Raw genomic sequence first — 20,238 nt, 5'->3', positions numbered from 1 at the left:
TCAAAAATGTAAACTAAGTCATTAATATATAACAACTTACTCATTTACTTCTCCCACACCTGCAACCGGCAGATCTCGCCAGTCGGTGGCAGGCTAGTATAGTTCAACAGAGTTATTTTTTTTGTTTTTTTTTTAGGCTATAAGTTCAACTCGAGCAAGCCTAGAACCTTCGAAAGACTCTCGCGACACTTGATGTCATACGCCGACCAGTCTGCGCAGCTCTCGATGAAGTCGAACACGCCCATCAGTATTGCATGTTTTTTTGATTGGTTGCATACGGGTGGGGCCAGAACATTTTTTCTTTCTATTGGTCTGCATGCTTTTGTGTACAGGGACAATCCAATTTATGATTGGCTGAATGCCTCAGCGGAACGAGCGCGATTGGTGGAGGGAGGAGACGCGGAACAGGGCGGACAGAGGCGTGTGGTTCAGGATGCGGAATTAACGCATCCGCTGCGTCCGAACCCGAACTGAATATGGCGAGCCCCGAGAGCGAAAGCAGTTCGTCGGAAAACTTTCATACATCCAAAGCAAGTGGGTCGGATCAGCCGGGCGCGAGATGGGGACCACAGCACGCGGGTGCTCGAGAGCTAGCGGAGTTATACTCGCCAGGTGAGAATTTTAACTGGTTTTCTGTTTCTCCTCGGCACCGGTGTATGCCCGCTTCTGCCCACACAGCGGACTGAACGGACTGTCAGTGATGATTTTTGGCTGGAACAACCCTAACACTACGACCATAGGTCTTGACCATCCACATCCTGCCCGAGAGTGGTCGGACACTACACGTAGCAAAGCGCGTGTACATCAGGTTTGTGGGGGCAAACGCGGCGCAGTTGTTATTGTAGAATGAAGGGAAAGATTAAGTGATGTTTGTGTGGCAGGAAGTGTGACAATCAGTCATGCTAGACATAATATGAGTAATATATTGTTTTCAATACAGAGAAGGACATTTGTGAACTACACAAAATTGTCATTGACTTATGAGAAAAGTAGTTTTTGGAGGTGTTGACAAGTGATCAGCTTTGTTTTAATAATAACTCCTAACATCCAACAAAGATCAAACAAAACACTAAAGCAGAGTGTTAGCCAGTTCATGGAGCTGTTTTTCTCTTAATAGGAATTAATGTTGTATATGTCATATATATACATATTTAGGTTGAATTCAGGTATATTGAGAACATTCTTGACCAGGGGTGTCAAACTCATTTTAGGCTGAGGGCCGGATGGTAAATAACGCCATGATGTGAGGGCCGGATATTTTTTTTTAAACCTTAGTGTGCTAATAATTGTGTTAATATTAACTAAACAAACCAATTAATTCGTTTGTTCAGCAAGAAAACTAAAGAAACACACAGCTCTGTGAAAACTACATTTCATAAGGTCACACTCATACTGTACATATTATACACACAAATTTACATCTGTACAAAATCCACTGGCCTTAGGTTGAAAAGCCTTAATTTAACTTCTTTTGCATTATTCCTTAATGGCAAAATTATTTATAAATCATTCACTTTTCTTTGGAATATATTTGTAATGAGAACAGTCATTTAGAAAATGAAAATGCTAGATGGGGCAGTGGCCCAAACCAAAAAGGGCACTAAGGGGGTTGGTACTATTATTATGGTTTTAATAAAATATTATGATGTGTTATATTACTAGCATGTGATTATAATGGGAAATATAATAACAAGAATTAAAGTGTGACAATCTGGTAAATATTCAATATGATTTACCTGCTGGCTTGATGGAGCTTTGAATCCATGTTTGCAATGTTGATCTGCCTTTATCTCTTTCCGTTCTCTGTCGTTATTTTGTGAAGGCATTGGTGTTTTTTGTATTTTTTGTCTACAAAGTGTGCCAACAACAGCAAATTTAGTGTTTATATTAACTTAGATCTGATCGGGAACATTAAATCGATTAGACATGTATTGTAACGTTAATAAGAATGTGGCTATTTTGTTGTTGTTTGCTTGCTAGCACTTGTTAGCACTTTTAAAACACCGACAGCAAATCATTACCGGAAGAAATACATAAACAAACTTCCAAATTAATAATTCTGTTGTTTAACAACTGATTTAATGTATTAATCTACCTGTTAATGCAACGAACTTCGGAAACTGTCGTCTTCACTCTACAGGCAGAGAGTGGACACAGAGATGCTGCGGAGCGGTCGGGAAAACACGAAGTGGATCACCGGAATAAGTGGATCTTTAGCGGAGCAGTAACAATAAAACAGCAAGATTTTTGGGCACCGTGTTTAGTCTATGTTCCGCGTTTTGCTGCTTTCCGCAAGTCTCTCATATTAAAAACGAACTAGACACCCGCCTGAAAGGGTTTTTAAAATATGTATTTCATATTTAATAAATCATCATGCGGGCCGGATTGGACACCTTTGTGGGCCGTATGCGGCCCGCGGGCCGTATGTTTGACACCCCTGTTCTTGACATTGCGATGACTGTCAAATATATAGTACATAAACAAACTCATAAACAAATAAAAAGGACAGGACATATTTGCAATAAGGAATTATAACAAACCAGCACAGTAAGACCAGTTTTAGGGTGTGGTTTAGGTGTTATAATAGAAATATGAGTTCGTATATGTGGGTGGGGTGATGTGCTTCCAGTGGTTAATGGACAGTGACTGGTGCTGGTTTTCGATGTGGGTAACTTCCATTAAGTTGCATTGTTTCATGTGTCCTCCAGCTTTACGTCATTGTCCTCTACTAGTGCTGTTTACAGTCACCATAGTAACAGAGGGAGTGTTCAGATTCTTGGTATTAGATCAGATCAACTTCAACAGAGCACAGTTTTTTTAGATTTAGTCCTGTGCCAACCGTGTTGTGAATTGTGTTGTTTTGGTCACTTCAAATTTGTTCTGGCTAGGAAATGGTTCTGTTCTGAATGGAGGCCAAAGTTGAATTTCCCCTCTGCACACAATTGCATCTTTGTAAGGAAACAATGTGACTGAAAAAATTGTTGTAAAACTGACCCACAAGCTTACTGTCGTAACCATTTCCTTCTGTTGAAAACTTCTGAAGGATTGGATGATTGCTTAACAGTTACAATTATTTGTGATTATGTTTGTCTGAACATCTGACGCGCCAGTACTCTGTAAATAGTTATTTTATACAAGCTGTCTACTGTATTGGTTATTGACCGCTTGTTCCTATTAAAGACCCACTCAAGTGCCTTGAAATACCTCATTTAAGTTTAGGTTGTATTTTGTTTGTCTACTCAGGGCCTTCAGAATTTGTACTGCACTGTGTTGCTAACTAATGGTTTGGAATCAATACAGTAAATGTAAACTATTGATAAATTCTTAAGTCCCACTTTTTTATGCATACGCGAGGGTCCTGGTAGAGTACGTGTAACTCTATATTTGTCATCAGAACAGTGTTTGCTTTCTGTACACACACTGCCGGATTTTTGAAACGCGACGTACATTGTACGCATAGGTCGCACATGCACGTACAAGAAAATGTAGTATGTAGCCCAGGGGATGCATTACATTTTGAGCAATGCGCATGCTTGAACGTTTGTGTACATTTACGAGATAAATAATCTCAACTTTGTAAGGCTGTGCGTTTGACAGTACGCATACATTCGTGTGCACGTAAATGAACAGACTATACTCCGGGATTAAGACTAATGCTGCGTTTACACCAGCCGCGGTGAAGGCGTCAAGTGAGAATGATTTCAATGTTAAGTCAATGTGAAGATGTATTGACGCGCGTCTGGAGGTCTTGCGGCGCGAATGAGGTGTTTAGCGCGGCACGGTAGACGCGATTCTGTCTCATTGAAAAATTTCGAGTTGAAAAATTTTAACTTTGGCGGAAAAAAGCATTGCGTTAACCAATCAGGAGCTTGCTCTAGTGACGTAATCACAGAAAGCGAGCGGAGTCGCAGAAGCCCCTACCATGACGCGAATTTCTGTGTGAATGTCACTGTCATGTTGTTACAAACCGGTATAAATGTCTTTGTTCTGATGAACACAAAGGAAGATATTTTGAGAAATAGCCAACCATTCATGGACCCCATTCACTTAATAAAAACACTATGGAAGTGAATGGGGTAAACGCGCAGTTTGGTTACAAACATTTCTCAAAATATCTTCCTTTGTGTTTGTGAGTTTGTAACGACATGAGAGTGAGTAAATAATGAGAGAATTTTCATTTTTGGGTGAACTATCCCTTTAAGGGGTTTTGCTTACTGGGCCCAGAACTTTCATTTGCAGATTCTGCATTACTCCAAAGAGATGCTGTCAATGCACTTTGGTACCAGTTCACTTAAAGTAAAGACCTGATAGATAAACACTTGGCAACTTTTATGAAAGTTTACAAATTGTTGTCACACATGCTGACGGCAGGACTTCAACTGTTTTTCATTCATTTTCGTAACAGGGTGCACAGGAATCAAGATAAGCCAGTCTGTCCCCAAAGCTACACCTGTCACAAAAACATCATGTGATTATGTTCCTCATATTTTCTTTCTGGTAGATTTTGTGAAAATGTAATCCACATAAATATAGTTACACAGTTCAATAAGAAATAAAAGCGTCTGAATCGTGGTAAATTTTCATGAGGGTTGTTCGATGAATTATGATGACACATGCTTTCTTTTTAGATGACTTGTATGTGTTTAGTTTGTATTAGATTAAAAATGTTGGCTTTGTATAAAGTTTTGACTTGTTTTTGGCTTATTTCTTTCAGGAAAAAGATGTCAGGAATGGATCAGTGTGGTTCTTTGCTTTACCCTCATGGCCTTTAACTTCTGTTACCTGGTAACATACTTCCACCTGGGACACACCTGGTACATCCTCTTGGGCATAGGTTGGTACAATAAACAAACCCACACAAACCCACACAAACACACAAATAAAATGTTATAGGGTACAGGTATACACAACACAAAAGTTATGATCTAATAGTTAAAAAATGTTTTCATGTGAATTTGAAAGAGATTTGAGTTTGTGATAAGACATTAAAAGTGATTTTATATACAGCTTGCCTAGTCGACGTCAAGCATCAGGTGTCTAATTGATCTCTGCTTCTGGTCTGTGTGTTGTTATGTGAGTGTAGTGGCAGGGATCCTGACAGCAGATTTCGCTTCTGGTTTGGTCCACTGGGGTGCTGACACATGGGGATCAGTAGATATGGCCATCTTTGGAAAGGTACTGGGATGAAACACTGTTTCTTTCTCCTTAATTCATTTATGTTGCATGTCAAAAGGTCAAGAGGTCATGTTAACATTTGCCACCCTGTCTGTGATTAGGATTTCACTCATTACTGGGTCACGCTTGTATACATGTCTGGACTGCTGAATTATTTATAATACAACAAATACATATTAAGTTCATCAGTATCATTGGACTAGTTTCTATTTGTATGAAGGTGTTACAAATGTAAGTAAATGTGAATGTGTTGTTTTTAAAGGATTAGTCAATTTTCTTTAAAAAAAAAGGGTCCAGATATATTGCTCACCACCATGTCATCCAAAATGTTGATGCCTTTCTTTGATCAGTCGAGAAGAGATTATGTTTTTTTGAGGAAAGCATTTCAGGATTTTTCTAATTTTAATGGACTTTAATGGACACCAACACATAACAGTTTTGATGCAGTTTAAAATTGCAGTTTCAACAGAGTTTCAAAGGACTCTGGGTGATCCCAGACGAGGCATGGGGGTCTTGTCTAGCGAAATGATTGTCATTTTTGACAAGAAAAAAAAAGCACTTTTATGCAGCTTCTCTTCTGTCTCCGGTCCTGTGACGAGCCAGCACGACCTCACGTAATTGCGTAATGCCGTGAAAAGGTCACGTGTTACATATATGAAACGGACATTTGCGGACCATTTTTAAACAATAAACTGGCACAAAGACATTAATTAGTGTCATTCGACATACAACAACGTCGGAACGGTCCTCTTTCTCCACACTTGTAAACACTGGGGCGTAGTTTCGCATACGTCCTCCGCGACCTCTAGACATGATGACGTGTTGCGTGAGGTTGCGCTGGCGCGTCACATGACCGGAGATAGGCGAGAAGTTGTGGTTTAAAGGTGTTTTTTTTTCTTGTCAAAAATCACAATCGTTTCGCTAGATAAGACTCTTATGCCTCGTTTGGGATCATTTAGAGTTCTTTGAAGCTGCAATTGTAAACTGCATTAAAACTGTTACATTAAAATGGGAAAGATCCTGGAATGTTTTCCTCAAAAAACAACATTTTGGATGACATGGTGGTGAGTAAATTATCTGGATTTTTTTTAATCCTTTAATGTATAACATTGAACTATATATAATACCAAAAGCTGGCTTCAACTTTCAATAACTGGTTGCTAAAAGTATTTTAGACCATTTAATTGTCAAAAAGCAATTTCTGTTTTAGTGCATGTCTGTATATGAGTACAATATCCACCATACATTGTAATCCCTACAGTGTTGAACCAGATACTGGCCATTCTCTGAAAAAAGCTGCGTTGGCAGAATTATTTATAGTATAGAAAAATGAATACAATTTCCTTGTTGGTTAACTTCCAGGCCTTTATTCGACCGTTTCGAGAGCACCACATTGATCCAACAGCTATCACACGGCATGATTTCATTGAGACGAATGGTGATAACTGTATGCTAACCATTATCCCGCTGGCTAAAATGGCGGCAAACTTCCTGATGCTGCCACCAGGTAAGATGTCAATCATGTTAATACACACAAATACTGAATCAAAATGTTTTAAATTTTTGAGGATCTGAGTTTCTCACTTCTCCTTTCGCTCTTGTTCTCTATCCAGCGGAGATCTACCGAAACTACCCTTGGTACTGTTATGTTTTTGCTTTAGCCATTTTTGTCACGTTGACCAATCAGATCCATAAATGGTCGCACACATATTATGGGCTCCCCCGATGGGTGACATTTCTTCAGGACTGTCACATTATATTACCACGGAAACACCATAGAGTTCACCACGTTTCACCTCACGAAACATACTTCTGCATTACCACAGGTATATCTGCTGCACCATTGTGAACAAACCACATGCTCATACGCTTACATGCTCTTTAAGTATTTCATGCATTTTTCTTTGTTGTCTGGCAGGCTGGTTAAACTATCCACTGGAGAAACTGGGATTCTGGAGAAGCTTGGAAGATCTGATCCAAAGTCTGACCGGAGAGAAGCCCAGATCTGATGACCTCAGATGGGCCCAGAAAACCAAGTAATGATCTTCTGCCACTGAACCACCTCCCCTACCTCAGATCCGCTTGTAGGAGAATCTTCTGTCCTCCATCTAATTCTCCACCCTCGCAAGAGGAATGGCAAGACATCAAAGCCATCAATTCTTAAAAAAAGGTTGAAAGAAAGAGGGTTGACGATGTTACTGAAAGCAATATTCCTCTCTGCTTACTTTATTGATCTAAACATACACGGTTTCTCGTTGAAAACTTCTGGGAAATGTTTAAAACTCTTTTTAAAGTGCAAAAAATATCATTCAGAGTGTCAATACTTGAACAAGCTCTTTTTTGGACAAGTTTTCTTTAACATTGAACTGCTGTCAAAGCTTCTGCACTCTTGGGTTTGACCTTTGGGACTGATCTCTCTTGCTCTCACCTTCTTCTTGTTTGGGGGTACAGGGCTGAGAACCTGTGTCTTCATTTGTTGCTTGTGTCTTAATGGACAGAGCAACATCATACAGTATGCAGTCTTACTTCAGTACGCCTTAAAAAATGAATCGCAGTAAAGAAACTGCTTCTCTTGGCCTCATCCTCGCACTTGTATAAATATCTGAAATATCTGTTTATACTTTTCTTTTGAAGCACAGTTGCAAATTCAGAGGTGCTGTAGGCAAGTAGCGGTTGACCGTAAGCGTTGCGTTGTTAGAAGTGTTTTAAGTAGATCAATGTTATGGTCATTAGTGTTTGTACCTACAGTGTAAATACACCATGAGAGCGACGTTGCTGCTTGACTCTCAGATGTAGATCCCATGAAATTCCTCTGTGGTCTCATGTATCATTTTTTAATCTTGTATTCATCTCTTCTTAGTAATGGTTTAAGTAAGCCTGTCCAGAAAATTTTAACGTACACTCCATTGCTTTAGGTTTAGTTTTGCATACGTTACATTACAGATGTGCACAGCTAGTTTAAGGTGAAACGTTTAAGGCTAGCATGTTCTCATTTAATACTAGTGGCAGTTATGGCATGATAAACAAGACAGACCCATCACATTTGGCTGTCTCATAACTAACTGCTTACAGTTATTGAACATACAGATTTTCCAGTATAAATTTCTAATAATGGTGAACTAGAAGATTGTTATTTTACTCTACTTTATATTTATCTAAAGCAGTAAATAGGAGAAATAATAAGGATAATCTTTAATAATAATAATAATAATAAAATATATTGGCTTTGCTTTAAATATAAGTGTTGCTTTTCAAGCAATGTAGTTTAGCCAGTATTCATTGTGTGTGGTTACCATTGTAACAATCCTCCAGTAAGAGTAAAGAGGAAATGTGCGAGGCTCTGTACCTCCAGAATTTTTATATATATTGTTTTTGGATGTGCCATTTTTTGCAATCGGTTTAATATTTGTTTCAATCATGATTAGATATGAATAACTATCACATCCAGTTTACACCAAATGATTTTATCATACTCTTACTTTTGATTTTCTCTCCACTTGTGTGTGCATTTTCATGCCAAACTTTAATAGTCTTGTTACTGTTAGCGACAGTTTGTTTCACTAGGTCAATGATAGGTCAGTACGATAATAATACAGATAGGTCAGCTCTGCAGAACGTACATTCCTCAGTCCATGTTGTGAAACTGTTACAATGAGGTCAGCCAGAACTTCAAAAATAGGACATGAAGAAAAGTGTTTTGATCTGATTCATAGTGCGTCATGTGTTACGTTTTTTCCTTCTCATCTGAATTCAGGAAGGTTTGTTCAGTGGAATATTGTAGTATTTTCGACTAATATCTTATATATTTCTATACTAAACCAGATGCCAAATTTATTTTTGCTTAGCTGATAGGTCTGTGGTGTGTTTGGTGTTATGTGAAGAGGACACTCCAGTGGAAAGTTTGACTGTACAGGGAATTTGAGCTTAAACCAATTTTTAGATTCGATAAAATTTTTGTCATAGGATTGTATTTACTTTCATACAATTTTAGACTTCTGTGCATCGATGATCATATCATATGTCAAGGTATAAATTATTTAATTCACAGAACCGTCTGATAATTAAGCACTTCACCAGCGTAACGGATTGTGAATATGGTTGTGCCATTACTGAATTTTGCTTAAAGAGAAGATTCTAGATTTGTGTGCAATGCGTAAGGAAAATTGATGTTGTGATAATAGATTGATTGTGTTATTGATTGTGTAGAGTGTTAAAGTTAATTTGAGGCAAGCAAACAAAGATCTGTCTTTGTTGATGCTAGGATATTGAACTAATCCCATTGTGCTTGCTCAAAAATATTGTATTTTCCTTCAGATAACACAACTAAGCCAATCCCTTATACAGGGGGGACTTGGAGAGAACTTGCCGCAGCTGTTGGGTCATTTGATTGATGACCATTGGCATTCACACTTGTTACTGAATGTTCATCCTTAGAGATTTATTGGGAGAAGCTTTTTAAAACGCAGCGTCAACTGATTTTGCAATTCACCTTAAAGTCTCCCGTTCAGTAAACTGACATAGGTTTTTCTAGGATGGCTTTTTGTTAAAAAGATGTTAATAACGCCTTAATGCCTTTTTGTTGTTTCCTGTTTTGAAAACTTTTATGTCAATAAGTTCATATTTATAATGAAATTAATAAAGAACTTTGGCCTGATTTGTATCTGTTATTTATTTTGCTTTTTGCCTGTCAAGCCAACATGGTTGGTTCATGTTTGTGCACATCTTACGCAAAATAGGATGAGTGGAAATTGCATGTTATCCCCGTGTCAGTGTGGGTTTATACTTCGGGTACTCCTTTTCCTCCCACAGACCAAAAACATGCAAGTAAGGATATGGGTGATTCTCACGAAAACTTGGTTTTAAAAATGTCAAGCATGAAAATGTAAAAATTGCTTACTTTTTTCCCACCAGACATTGAAAAACAAAGTCTGCAGTAAATGGGAACATTAATTTAAAAACTTTTACTTATCATTTAACACTTTTTGTAACATACTTTTAAAAATTAGTCCTAAAAAATCTCATTACCGCAACAGTCAGAAAACATCAACACTGACATATTTTCAAAATGACATGACAAACCTGAAGAACATAATTTGGAGATTCTGCACATGCATTTAAAATCAAAGTATTATGCTTCTTTTAATTAAATTAACATTTAATAAGCATCTGTTGCGGTAATGATAATCAAAATGTCGTGTAAGCATTCTGACAAGACAATATTTCAAATTAACTGTAAAAAAATGATCTTACCTGGTAGCCATCTTGAAGTAACTGGTCCATGTGCTTGGTCACTCAAAATCAAACTTTATTAAAAATCAGTATGTGTGCTTAAACTGTTCTCAAAAAGTGTTGCGGAGGATGAGAACATCAGGCATGGACACATCATTTTCCTAATTTTTCTTCATTATTATTATACATGAATATTCAGTAAATATTTTTTCTGTCATCTAAAGTAGTCTAGCAAAACATCCATTTATTTTTTTTCTTAATATTTTTGTGTTAATTTGATTAAATTACAACATAACGCATGTTCAAACACAGCCGGACACATTGCAGTAATGAGAATTTCAGCAGAAAATGAGATAAAATGTACAATTATAAATTCTTATGTTGAAATCACACATTGTGCAAGGTAGAACACAGTATTGTGTTAATTCTGATGCTTTTTAATGTTACTATATTACACATTTTAAAGCTAAAATCATTAGTGCCGTGGTGTTTCAATGGTTTCGTGAGAATCACCCATATATTGGAGATGCTAAATTGTCCTTTTCCCAATGTATGCATAGATCAACTTGTGTGCATTAACTTGTGATTACCCGGTTCTCGCCATAAATATAGCCGTAGATGCTAGAATGGTGTTAAGAAAAATATTAATAAATAAATAACATGCATGCAAGATAACTGCAGTTTGGAGGGCAGCTTCACATATTTTATGAGTTGGCTAATTCGTGCAGAAGTTAATCATGCAAAAACGTATGATTTTAATGAAAAAAAACAACAACAACAAAACCTAACACCGCACCTAACCCCAACGTCACAGGGGTCAAGGCAAACCGTATACCAAAACTTACGAATGTGGTTGTATGAATTAATACGAATGAGCCAACTCGTAAAATATGTACGAATTCTCGTGAGACAGCGTTGGAACTGGAAGTACCAGGAAAATGCTATCTGTTAATTCAGTGCTTCCCCATCCTGGTCCTTGGGGCCCACCTGCCGGAGGGTTTGGATGTCTCCTTATTTAAAACACCTAATTCAACTTATCAGCCTTTTTCCAAAATGGTAAACATGTCTCCCTAACAAGCCGATGAGTTGAATCGGGTGTGTTAAATAAGGAGACATCTAAAACTTTCTGGGAGGGGCGCCTCCAGGACCAGGTTTGGGAAGCACTGTTTACCAATTTGTCTCAATTGCATACTCAAATTCTAGAAATTTCTGCAACCACCCAACATCATGCTCTTGATTTAAAACACTAACCCACTTTAAAGACCTTGAGGAGAAATTCATGTAACACGTGATCCTGTTTTATTTACCTTTAGCCTACCTTTCATTCCAAAGTTCAGTTACTGACTCTCATGCACAGATACGCCTGTTGCTCCAATGCATTATTTTCCTAACTCTTATAATATTGTGCCTAAACCAAATAGGAAATAAAGCATGTGTTGAGCAACAATACATGACAACAGATGCATTCTGTGTGATTTTCTGTAGACTCCTAATGTTTTACAGATCTGTGTTTTGGAATGATTTCAGTGGATAAGCATTGCAAGATCAAACTATAATTTAGATTATGAATATATTTTAAAAACATGCTGAATATTTTGTGTATCGACATTCAGTAAATAGTTACAGAGGCAATTACAGTTCAGTTAAAATTGTGCTATTTATAGTTCAAGATGCCTTAGGGGAATCTCATTGTCATTGTATCTGAGAGAAAAGATCTTTCTTAAAATTGTTTTTGTGTTTAAACATCACAATAAGCAATAAGTTGTCAACAGAATAATATTGATGTTATTATAAAAAACCTGTTAAGACAAGACTTTTTCACATAGATGTAAATTTTTAAAGCATTTTTTAAATAAATAAATCTAATTTTAAGTACAAATTTATATTTTATCTATATTTCATAGCCTTTTGTCTGTCAGAATTATGAATACTTTTTAATCAATCCTTTATATTTAGGTAAAAGTTGAAACCCTGCTCATGCCTAATATAAGCTGTTAATCAGTAATAAAGGTTGTACATTTACGTCACACCATAGAAAGGCTGCCAATGTTTTGTTTGCTTGAATAAGCTGTTATTTGTCACAAGCAAGTTCTTTTGTGATTATTCGTTTGGAGTTTTTCTGCTCAAAGTGAGCATAAAAGTAAATAGGACATGTTTAATGTTTTATGAAGATTCAGTACTGGGTGTGTTTATTACTAAGTGTTCTATTTAAAGTGTTCAAAGTTCTAGATCAAGATAATAGATCAAGATAATCATTTTGATACAGATATGTACATTTGAGGTACCAGTATGTACCTCGTAAGTTCCAATGTGTACTAATTTGGACCAATGTGTACTTTCAGGTACTAATATATTCACCTTATAGGTACAAAAATTTATTGTTTAAAAGGTACCGCCCCAGTGACAACTTTTGTTCCTTCTTATACCTTTTTTTTTGATAGATAGATAATAAATGACATTATAGCTCTAGTTGAGTACACCATCTTGAATTGCACAGATTACCAAAATGTGTTTTTCTGTAATTCGGTCACCTGACAACAGAGTAACACATTTCATTACAGCGGCTGATCAAGTACAGACTTCCCCGCCTACAAATTTATGCTGAGGTTAAAATCATAAATCACTCTTGACATCTTAGACTTAAGGTTACAATTCACAAGTTAACTTGTAACGGCTGGACACCAGACGAAAGGCTGAAAGAAAGGTGAATCTATGACTTACCTGTGTGTAAAGAAAACTAATGTATGTGCCAAGAGGAACAGGCTGCTCAATGTGGCTCATTGCCTCAGAAGGACTGTGAGTATTTTATTCGTTTAAAGCTGATCCAGTAAAGAAACCAGAAAGATAAACAAAACAAAGCTATTTGTAATGTATAGGATTTATATTTGTAGCTATAATTTATACCATTTTGAAATATAAATTAAATATAAAGCTAAAAAATGACCGAATACCTTGAACATGTGCCACCACTGTTATCAAGTTGGAACTTTGGAAGAGCATGCAAATGCAATGATGTCCTATCTGTTCTCTTTGATCAAAGTGTTTTCAGAGTCCTGAATACATGGGTTTCTAGTTCACTTATTTAAATTTTTTGTTGTAAAAAGTATAGTTTTTTACATGGACAGGGTCATAAACTTGTCAGTTTCTTAAAAAGGTTCACATGGTTGCTACAAACCTTAGACTTATCCTGTACACAATGAGCAAGCTATATCCATAATTCATCTTTTATTTTGTTTATTAACTGTTTTATTTTATATTTTGCTGTCTTGCACTTGATTATTATTGTGCACAACCTTGAAATTGCAAATTGTCCAATAATACACCATACAGATGTAATACTTTATTAAGTAGGCATACTGTTAAGCTGCACATACTTGGTACCAGACCTTCAATATTTCTTTTTTCATTTCTCCTTTTGTTATTTTATAAAGGTGATCATCTGATGTCCTCATTTGGACAGCACGAAGACATCAAAATCAAATTGAACTGATCTGATATGACACCAAACCTGATACCATAGTGACACAGCTCACGATACTGACCGACAAAATCTGTGGAGAGAAAAATATTTAAACCTCTAAATTTACTCAATTCCTGATAAAGAATCAACAGTGAATCAGAATGAATTTGTACATCCATGCATTGGCATGTGCTTTTGGTGTGGGTTCCTGGATTTCCATTAATGGCTTATGGGTGGAGCTTCCTCTGATAGTCAATATACTGCCGGAGAGATGGGACCTACCCTCTTACCTCACAGTTATCATTCAGCTCGCCAATCTCAGCCCTCTGGTGGTCACCCTGGCACATCAATTCTGCCGTGGTCGACTACGGGAAAATCTGGTTATCTATGGGGTCCTTTCAATTGGTATTGCAGCTTGCATTCTGCTAGCTTTGTTTTGGAAGAACACCACAGTAATTTTGGGGCAACCACGTAGCACAGCATTTTTTATCCTTACGTTCTTTCTCGCCCTTGTCGATTGCACCTCCTCTGTCACATTTTTGCCATTTATGATGCAACTTCCTGCCAAATACATCACCACGTACTTTATTGGAGAGGGTCTGAGCGGTTTGGTTCCAGGCCTGGTGGCGCTGGCGCAAGGGGTTGGGATGTCAGAATGTGTCAATGTCTCGTATGTGCCGGATAACCTTACAGAGCCTGGACAACCTAGCTTTGTGGTGGAGACACGGTACCTCCCTCCCAACTTCTCGCCAGAGGTCTTTTTCTCATTCCTGGCAGTAATGACAGCAATAAGTCTAGGTGCTTTCTTCATGCTAAATCGTGTGCCTCGTACCTTTGAACTCTCCTCTGAAAATCTTGTTCCAGATGATGTGGCGACAGTCTGCAAGGGTTTGGAAAGCCCTGTGGAACTCACTGCATGCAAAAACAGTGAAGAGAAATTTGAAAAGAAGACCAGATTGCTACTTCCCGTAACTCTGCATAGCAGCTACCAGCTTGCATTTATGTATTTATTGATAGTGTGGGTTAATGGAGTGACAAATGGGCTGTTGCCATCTGTGCAGACGTTCTCCTGTATGCCCTATGGAAATATGGCCTATCACCTCTCAGCTGCACTGTCGTCAGTAGCCAATCCAATGGCTTGCATCATTGCAATGTTTTTCCCCAAACGCTCTTTAATTTCAATTATGAGCATTGTTTATATAATGTACATATATTTCAGCACTGCTGGTTACTAGCATATGCCATGTTTTGGGTGTTGGTGTGCTTGTTTTTGACATCAGATGTCACTAGTTCAACAAGCAAAACTATCTTGATTGACTAGATTAACCAGAAAGACTGATGGCTGACTAGCTTTGCTAGCTGAATTGAGCTCCAAGTATTAACCAGCCTGGAAATTTAGATTTAGATTTACTCTGAATGCCATCCCAGATTGTATTTTAATATAAAATGGTTAAAACTGAAGTAAGGAAAATACATCTTAGATGGCACAAAGGTAAATACATTATTAGAGAATTTTCATACTTGGGTGAACTTTTCCATTAATTATATCAGAATATTAAATTTGAATTATTTAACCCATAATATTCTTTTTATAAAGAATTTATCAATTCTTTCTGATTTTGATAAGCACAGTGATTCTGGTCTTTAATGATGGCAATGTAACATTAAGAGTTTATGCTCTATTTCAGCTCTTTAGTACTTCTGGGATTCCTGTGTCTGCTGGGATCTGTTTTTGGAGGGTACAATATGGCCATGGCTGCTATGAGTCCCTGTCCATTACTACAAGATACGCCTCTAGGGAGTGCTCTTATCGTAAGTTACCTAGTATGGTGTTCTGTCCAGTTGTAGATAAATATCGTATTAATGTTTGGATCTGTCTCGATACCGTTAAATACAAAAGATTCATTGTGGTTTATTTTACTACACAATATAAAAATCTCTTTCTTGGCTAAAAAAGGATGAATATGAGAGATTCATTATGCACAAAAAAAAAAACATAGTTTTGCATTTGCTTGCATCAATAATGCTGACTAATGAGGTGAGAGAGAATATACTTTCTTTTTTATCTCTTAGTTATTATTTTAATCTTATATGTCAGACCACCCTGATCCATCCGAATTTGTCTACTTCCATACTATATATGTAACAATTAGTATAGGAAATGAGCAGTAGCCTATGTCCGAAAGCTTAAAAGGCAAAAAAAAAAAAACAGTATGGGAGAAATACCCAGATGGTCTGTTTCGGCATTTTTTAATTAACTCCTTAAAGGGGTCATAGCGTAAAAATCTGACTTTTTCCATGTTTAAGTGCTCTAATCGGGTCCCCAGTGTTTCTATCAACCTAGAGAACATGAAAAAGAACAACCCAGTAACTTAGTTTTGGTAAACCTTTCTCTGCAAGCATGTGAAAAAATAGGTCGTTAAGATTTCGCCTGTTTTGTGACGTAGGTAGCAAGGCCATTTACAATAATACCGCCCCTTAATCTGCATTATCCAACCACAGCACTGCCTTTCAGTGCAGAGAGAAAGAGAGAGAAAAAAAATAATTGACAGCACAATTGAGTTTTAATTTAAACTCTGGGAACACCAAAGTTTTTTTTACATCTTTAAAAAAATCATAATATGACCCCTTTAACTGTCACACATTTTTTTTTCATGAAAATGCACTTTACAAATTTAATTTTTGAATTGATTCAGGATAAACCATGTATCGATGGAAAGGTCTAAGCCTATAGAATAAACATTTTAACAGTGTTTTATAAAAATAATTATTTAGGGAGAGTAAGTGAATAATTTATGAAAATAGTTTTCCTCAAAATATTAATAATCATGCTAAATGTCACTGTCCCGGCAGCGGGACGCCTATACTTTACTTCAATGTTTTGCATGTAAATTCTAATCATAAGAAACAATGTATAGTTGGAAAGCTCTAAGAGTGTTGTTTTCATATTTCATTGCTATTTTGGAACCATTATGACAGTGAGAGTCATTTTCTAAAATGTCATGGGCCCACAGGCAGGCCCACATTCTTTTTACATATTTATAGCCCTAATACCCTATTCTAAACCAAAACTTGACGAACTATATATCGTTGGAAAGCTCTAAGAGTTTAGTTTTCATATCTCATCTCCATTTTGGGGAAAAATAATGTAGTGAGAGTTTTTTGTTACATGACCCCACCCCTTATAGGAATGCATTAAATCTTCAAAAATTATGACAAACTATATATCATTGGAAAGCTCTAAGAATGTAGAATTCATATTTCCAAAGCTTTTAGCAGTAATAATAATAATGCAGTTACAGTAATTTATTTATTTGTGAAAAGAGTAGGAAGCAAACCGTTGACACCTGGTGGCCGTTGTTGGTAAAACCACTAAAGTGTGACAGAAACATAATTTTTTGGAATTTAAAGTTAAAATTTTGATGAGAACTAGTTAAGACTTGTGGCTTTATGCTTTTAGCATTTTTGGCATAAAACATTTTAATTTGTAGGTTTTTTATATATATAATACATACCTTATTCCATTATTTTAATTATTTAAAATAAATTTAAACTGCTGTAACAACTATTTTTCTGTTGAATACTTTCACCTCCAGACACTTCAGTGAATAAAAATAAAGTGTCTTCTTTAAAACAAGATCAAGATTAGAAGATGCACATCAACTTTTCACTCTCCTTTCCCACAAAAAAAAAAATTAATTCAGTATGCACTGTTACACTATGCGATTTTGGACAGTATGCGAGTTGTACAAAAAGTGTTGTACAAATGTTCTTTTGTGTTTCAGGTTTTGTCGTGGGTTTTCTTTACTGGCCTGATGTGTTATGTGAAGGTGATGGTGGGTGTGATTCTCCGGGACCGCAGTCACAGCGCTCTCGTGTGGTGTGGAGCGGCAGCGCAGGCAGGATCGTTGTTGGGCTCTGTTGTTATGTTTCCTCTGGTTAACATCTTTCACTTTTTCCAGTCTGGTGATATTTGCAACAACGAATGCTCATTATAACTGTCTGCTCTGCTTTTTTATTTTACCCTTTGGTCCATTATAAATTCACTATTTGTATTTTTATATGTTATTGTGGATTATTTATGGTATTGTGAAACATTTAATTATCGTAACTATTGTGGGAGGAGGATATCATCAGACATTATCATTAAATTTCATTAGCTTATCATCACTAAGTAAATATGTGTTATAAACGCTGACTCAGGTTAATATTACTGGTATGTGCTTTTCATTTGTCACTTTTACCTGCCATCACTAGATGGCGCTCATTTACTGCATTTTTTTGTAGACAGCTCTACTCTTGCTGAAGATGGCCTGAATTTACATCGGCTGTTGTAAGAATCTAATGAGTTAAAAGCGACCTGAAATAGAAATCTATGCAAAGTAATAGATCCACGACAACTGGCCATCGTTAATACCGAGTGGAGATAATTAGTGTAGCCTAATATAGATAAACACTAGCATTGCATATATTTTATTTGTATAATTTATAACTCACCATTTAGCTGGGACTTTAATTGCTTTTAGTCAAAGCAACCTGCAGTGAATTGGTAGCAGAGACCCTAACCACCTCTGTAGCATTTTGAAATTGCTTTGCTAGGGCATGATTACCAGTAAAATTTCCAGTCACACCAGTTCAGAATGGACCAGGCAGCCCTTGAGTCACCAGCCCAGATTTGTAACCACTAGGGCCACTAGCCAAAGATCAGTAACTCTTCCACTCAGAGAAAATGTACAATTATTTTAGACGATGATTCAAATGATTCAAAACACCAATGACAGCCTATACAGAAGAATTATTTTGCAAGAGTTTTTTTTACCTGAATATATTAGGATATTAACTGAATGTTTGAGCCTTTTTCCTTAATTCAGAAAGGACAGAGAAGAGTGATTGGAGATTTTGTCATGTAGGTTTTGTAGCAAAAGGCTGCAAAATATTGTTAAATACCAATGAAATGACTAAAGTAAGATTTGTGTAAATAAAGTCAATTACTGACCAATAAAGTGAAATTACTGAACCTAAAGTCCCACCAATAACTATGGTAGGTTTCACAGACAGATCCCTCTGCTCATGCTCGAGTCCCTACAGGTGATCAGAGAGGCAGAAATGATTAACTGATGAGGGAAGACAAAAAACGAGCAGTGTTCACTCATCCTGTTCTCCTGAGGCAAAGAAAGAGAGACACGGCGAGTTAAAGAGACACAGAGAGTGAGAGAGGTGTCAGCTGCTGACCCTGATTCTTGGGCACTCAGGAATGCTTGAGTGATCCTAACGGGGCGTAAAAAGCCTAAATTACCCTCCATCCATCCACCCTATGCAAAGCCTGGAGGTCAGAGGTCAGGAGATCATGCAGATGCCCTCTTCACTGTAGTCAGCATCTCAGGGGAAACCAGACGTTTCCTGAAATCTCCACAATGAAACATCTGATGATCATATGGTAGTTCAGACAATACAACTTATAAGAAATGTACATTTCTATAATGTTTTATATGTGACATTTCAGAAATCTTTGTGAGTTTCCTCAAAGTCTGAAAGTAAAGTGTATATTAAAGAATTATCTTAATTGACCTTTTACAACCCTCTTCACATCCACACCAACTATGTGCCACTTTACAAGATAAGGGCCCTTACAAGCCACTGTGCTAGTTTAACCATTTAAAGTCCCAATTGTTGAGCTGTGAAAAATGGGATAGAAATAACAGAATGCCAGGATAATTAGCTCAATTTCTTGCATCTCTCTCTTTCTGTCTTTCTCTTTCCCATTGTGCGACACTGGTATTGACATGCAAAGTGTTCGGTGGAGAGAGTGTATGATTTTCTGGCTGAGTGTCAGATGGTCTTTCACTCTTCCAGCTGGTCTGAGAGCGTGTTGCCACCTGGTTTCCTTATTTTGCATCACGTGAGAGCTGCAGAGGGTAGAGGGCTCTTTAAAAATCACTGCTGCGAGTTCCATCTGCTTTAGACTGAACTTCGCTGATATGAACATGCCCTTAAGTCTTCTAACATGTAAAGACTCTACTGAAAACATACAGTGTGCGAACACTCCAACCCAGTTAAATGCGAAAGATATAATGACAGTGTGATTGTAAGACTTTATACACTGGTGCATAAAAGCGATGAAAGAACTATTTTTGGTTCTGTGAGCGGGGCACAAACTAACGCGGGGTTAATTGTAACACGGCTACGATACATATTTATACATGGCCGAGCAATCTGTGCTTTTGGTCTTTTTCTCCTACTGTCAAGATGATCTCCTGTTTATTTGTGAAAAGTTTTGATGTTTTTTCATTAAGATATTGAACAAAGTGTTTTGGAGGCATGGAAGTAAATTTCTTCATCTTCATCTGAGTTGGGTGTGCAAAGTCACCAAATCC

The 20,238-nt window shown here is 37.1% G+C and overlaps 2 protein-coding genes and 1 long non-coding RNA gene across 3 annotated transcripts; 2 read left to right on the top strand and 1 right to left on the bottom strand.

The window, feature by feature from the left end:
• Positions 1–389: 389 nt before the first annotated feature.
• Positions 390–9,829, top strand: peds1 (plasmanylethanolamine desaturase 1). Its single transcript, XM_055167325.2, has 6 exons — positions 390–612; positions 4,715–4,834; positions 5,084–5,175; positions 6,538–6,682; positions 6,789–7,001; positions 7,094–9,829. The coding sequence occupies exons 1-6, from the start codon at positions 477–479 to the stop codon at positions 7,213–7,215; spliced, it is 828 nt and encodes a 275-aa protein (XP_055023300.2). The 5' UTR covers positions 390–476; the 3' UTR covers positions 7,216–9,829.
• Positions 7,196–13,806, bottom strand: LOC129413614 (uncharacterized). The gene is made up of 3 exons (XR_008634021.2): positions 13,356–13,806; positions 13,126–13,223; positions 7,196–7,334 (listed from the first exon to the last, which is right to left on the bottom strand). It is a non-coding gene; the product is annotated as an uncharacterized lncRNA (long non-coding RNA).
• Positions 12,744–19,906, top strand: slc52a3-1 (solute carrier family 52 member 3-1). The gene is made up of 4 exons (XM_073867765.1): positions 12,744–13,200; positions 13,836–15,039; positions 15,560–15,676; positions 17,650–19,906. Exons 2-4 carry the CDS (start codon positions 14,026–14,028, stop codon positions 17,860–17,862), a joined length of 1,344 nt encoding a protein of 447 aa, XP_073723866.1. The 5' UTR covers positions 12,744–13,200; positions 13,836–14,025; the 3' UTR covers positions 17,863–19,906.
• The last annotated feature ends 332 nt before the right edge of the window (positions 19,907–20,238 follow it).

Source organism: Misgurnus anguillicaudatus, chromosome 5, assembly GCF_027580225.2.
Source record: "Misgurnus anguillicaudatus chromosome 5, ASM2758022v2, whole genome shotgun sequence".
Taxonomy (NCBI): Eukaryota; Metazoa; Chordata; class Actinopteri; order Cypriniformes; family Cobitidae; genus Misgurnus; species Misgurnus anguillicaudatus.
This window is presented reverse-complemented; position numbering and strand designations above follow the sequence as displayed.

Excerpts from the sequence above, each read along its gene's own strand:
- peds1 (XM_055167325.2), top strand. The coding sequence starts at position 477 with ATGGCGAGCCCCGAGAGCGAAAGCAGTTCGTCGGAAAACTTTCATACA. Across the intron at positions 4,835-5,083 it reads GTACATCCTCTTGGGCATAG|TGGCAGGGATCCTGACAGCA; the intron begins GTTGGTACAATA and ends ATGTGAGTGTAG. Across the intron at positions 6,683-6,788 it reads CTTCCTGATGCTGCCACCAG|CGGAGATCTACCGAAACTAC; the intron begins GTAAGATGTCAA and ends TTCTCTATCCAG.
- slc52a3-1 (XM_073867765.1), top strand. The coding sequence starts at position 14,026 with ATGAATTTGTACATCCATGCATTGGCATGTGCTTTTGGTGTGGGTTCC. Across the intron at positions 15,040-15,559 it reads TTTTCCCCAAACGCTCTTTA|GTACTTCTGGGATTCCTGTG; the intron begins ATTTCAATTATG and ends TTCAGCTCTTTA. Across the intron at positions 15,677-17,649 it reads CTCTAGGGAGTGCTCTTATC|GTTTTGTCGTGGGTTTTCTT; the intron begins GTAAGTTACCTA and ends TTTGTGTTTCAG.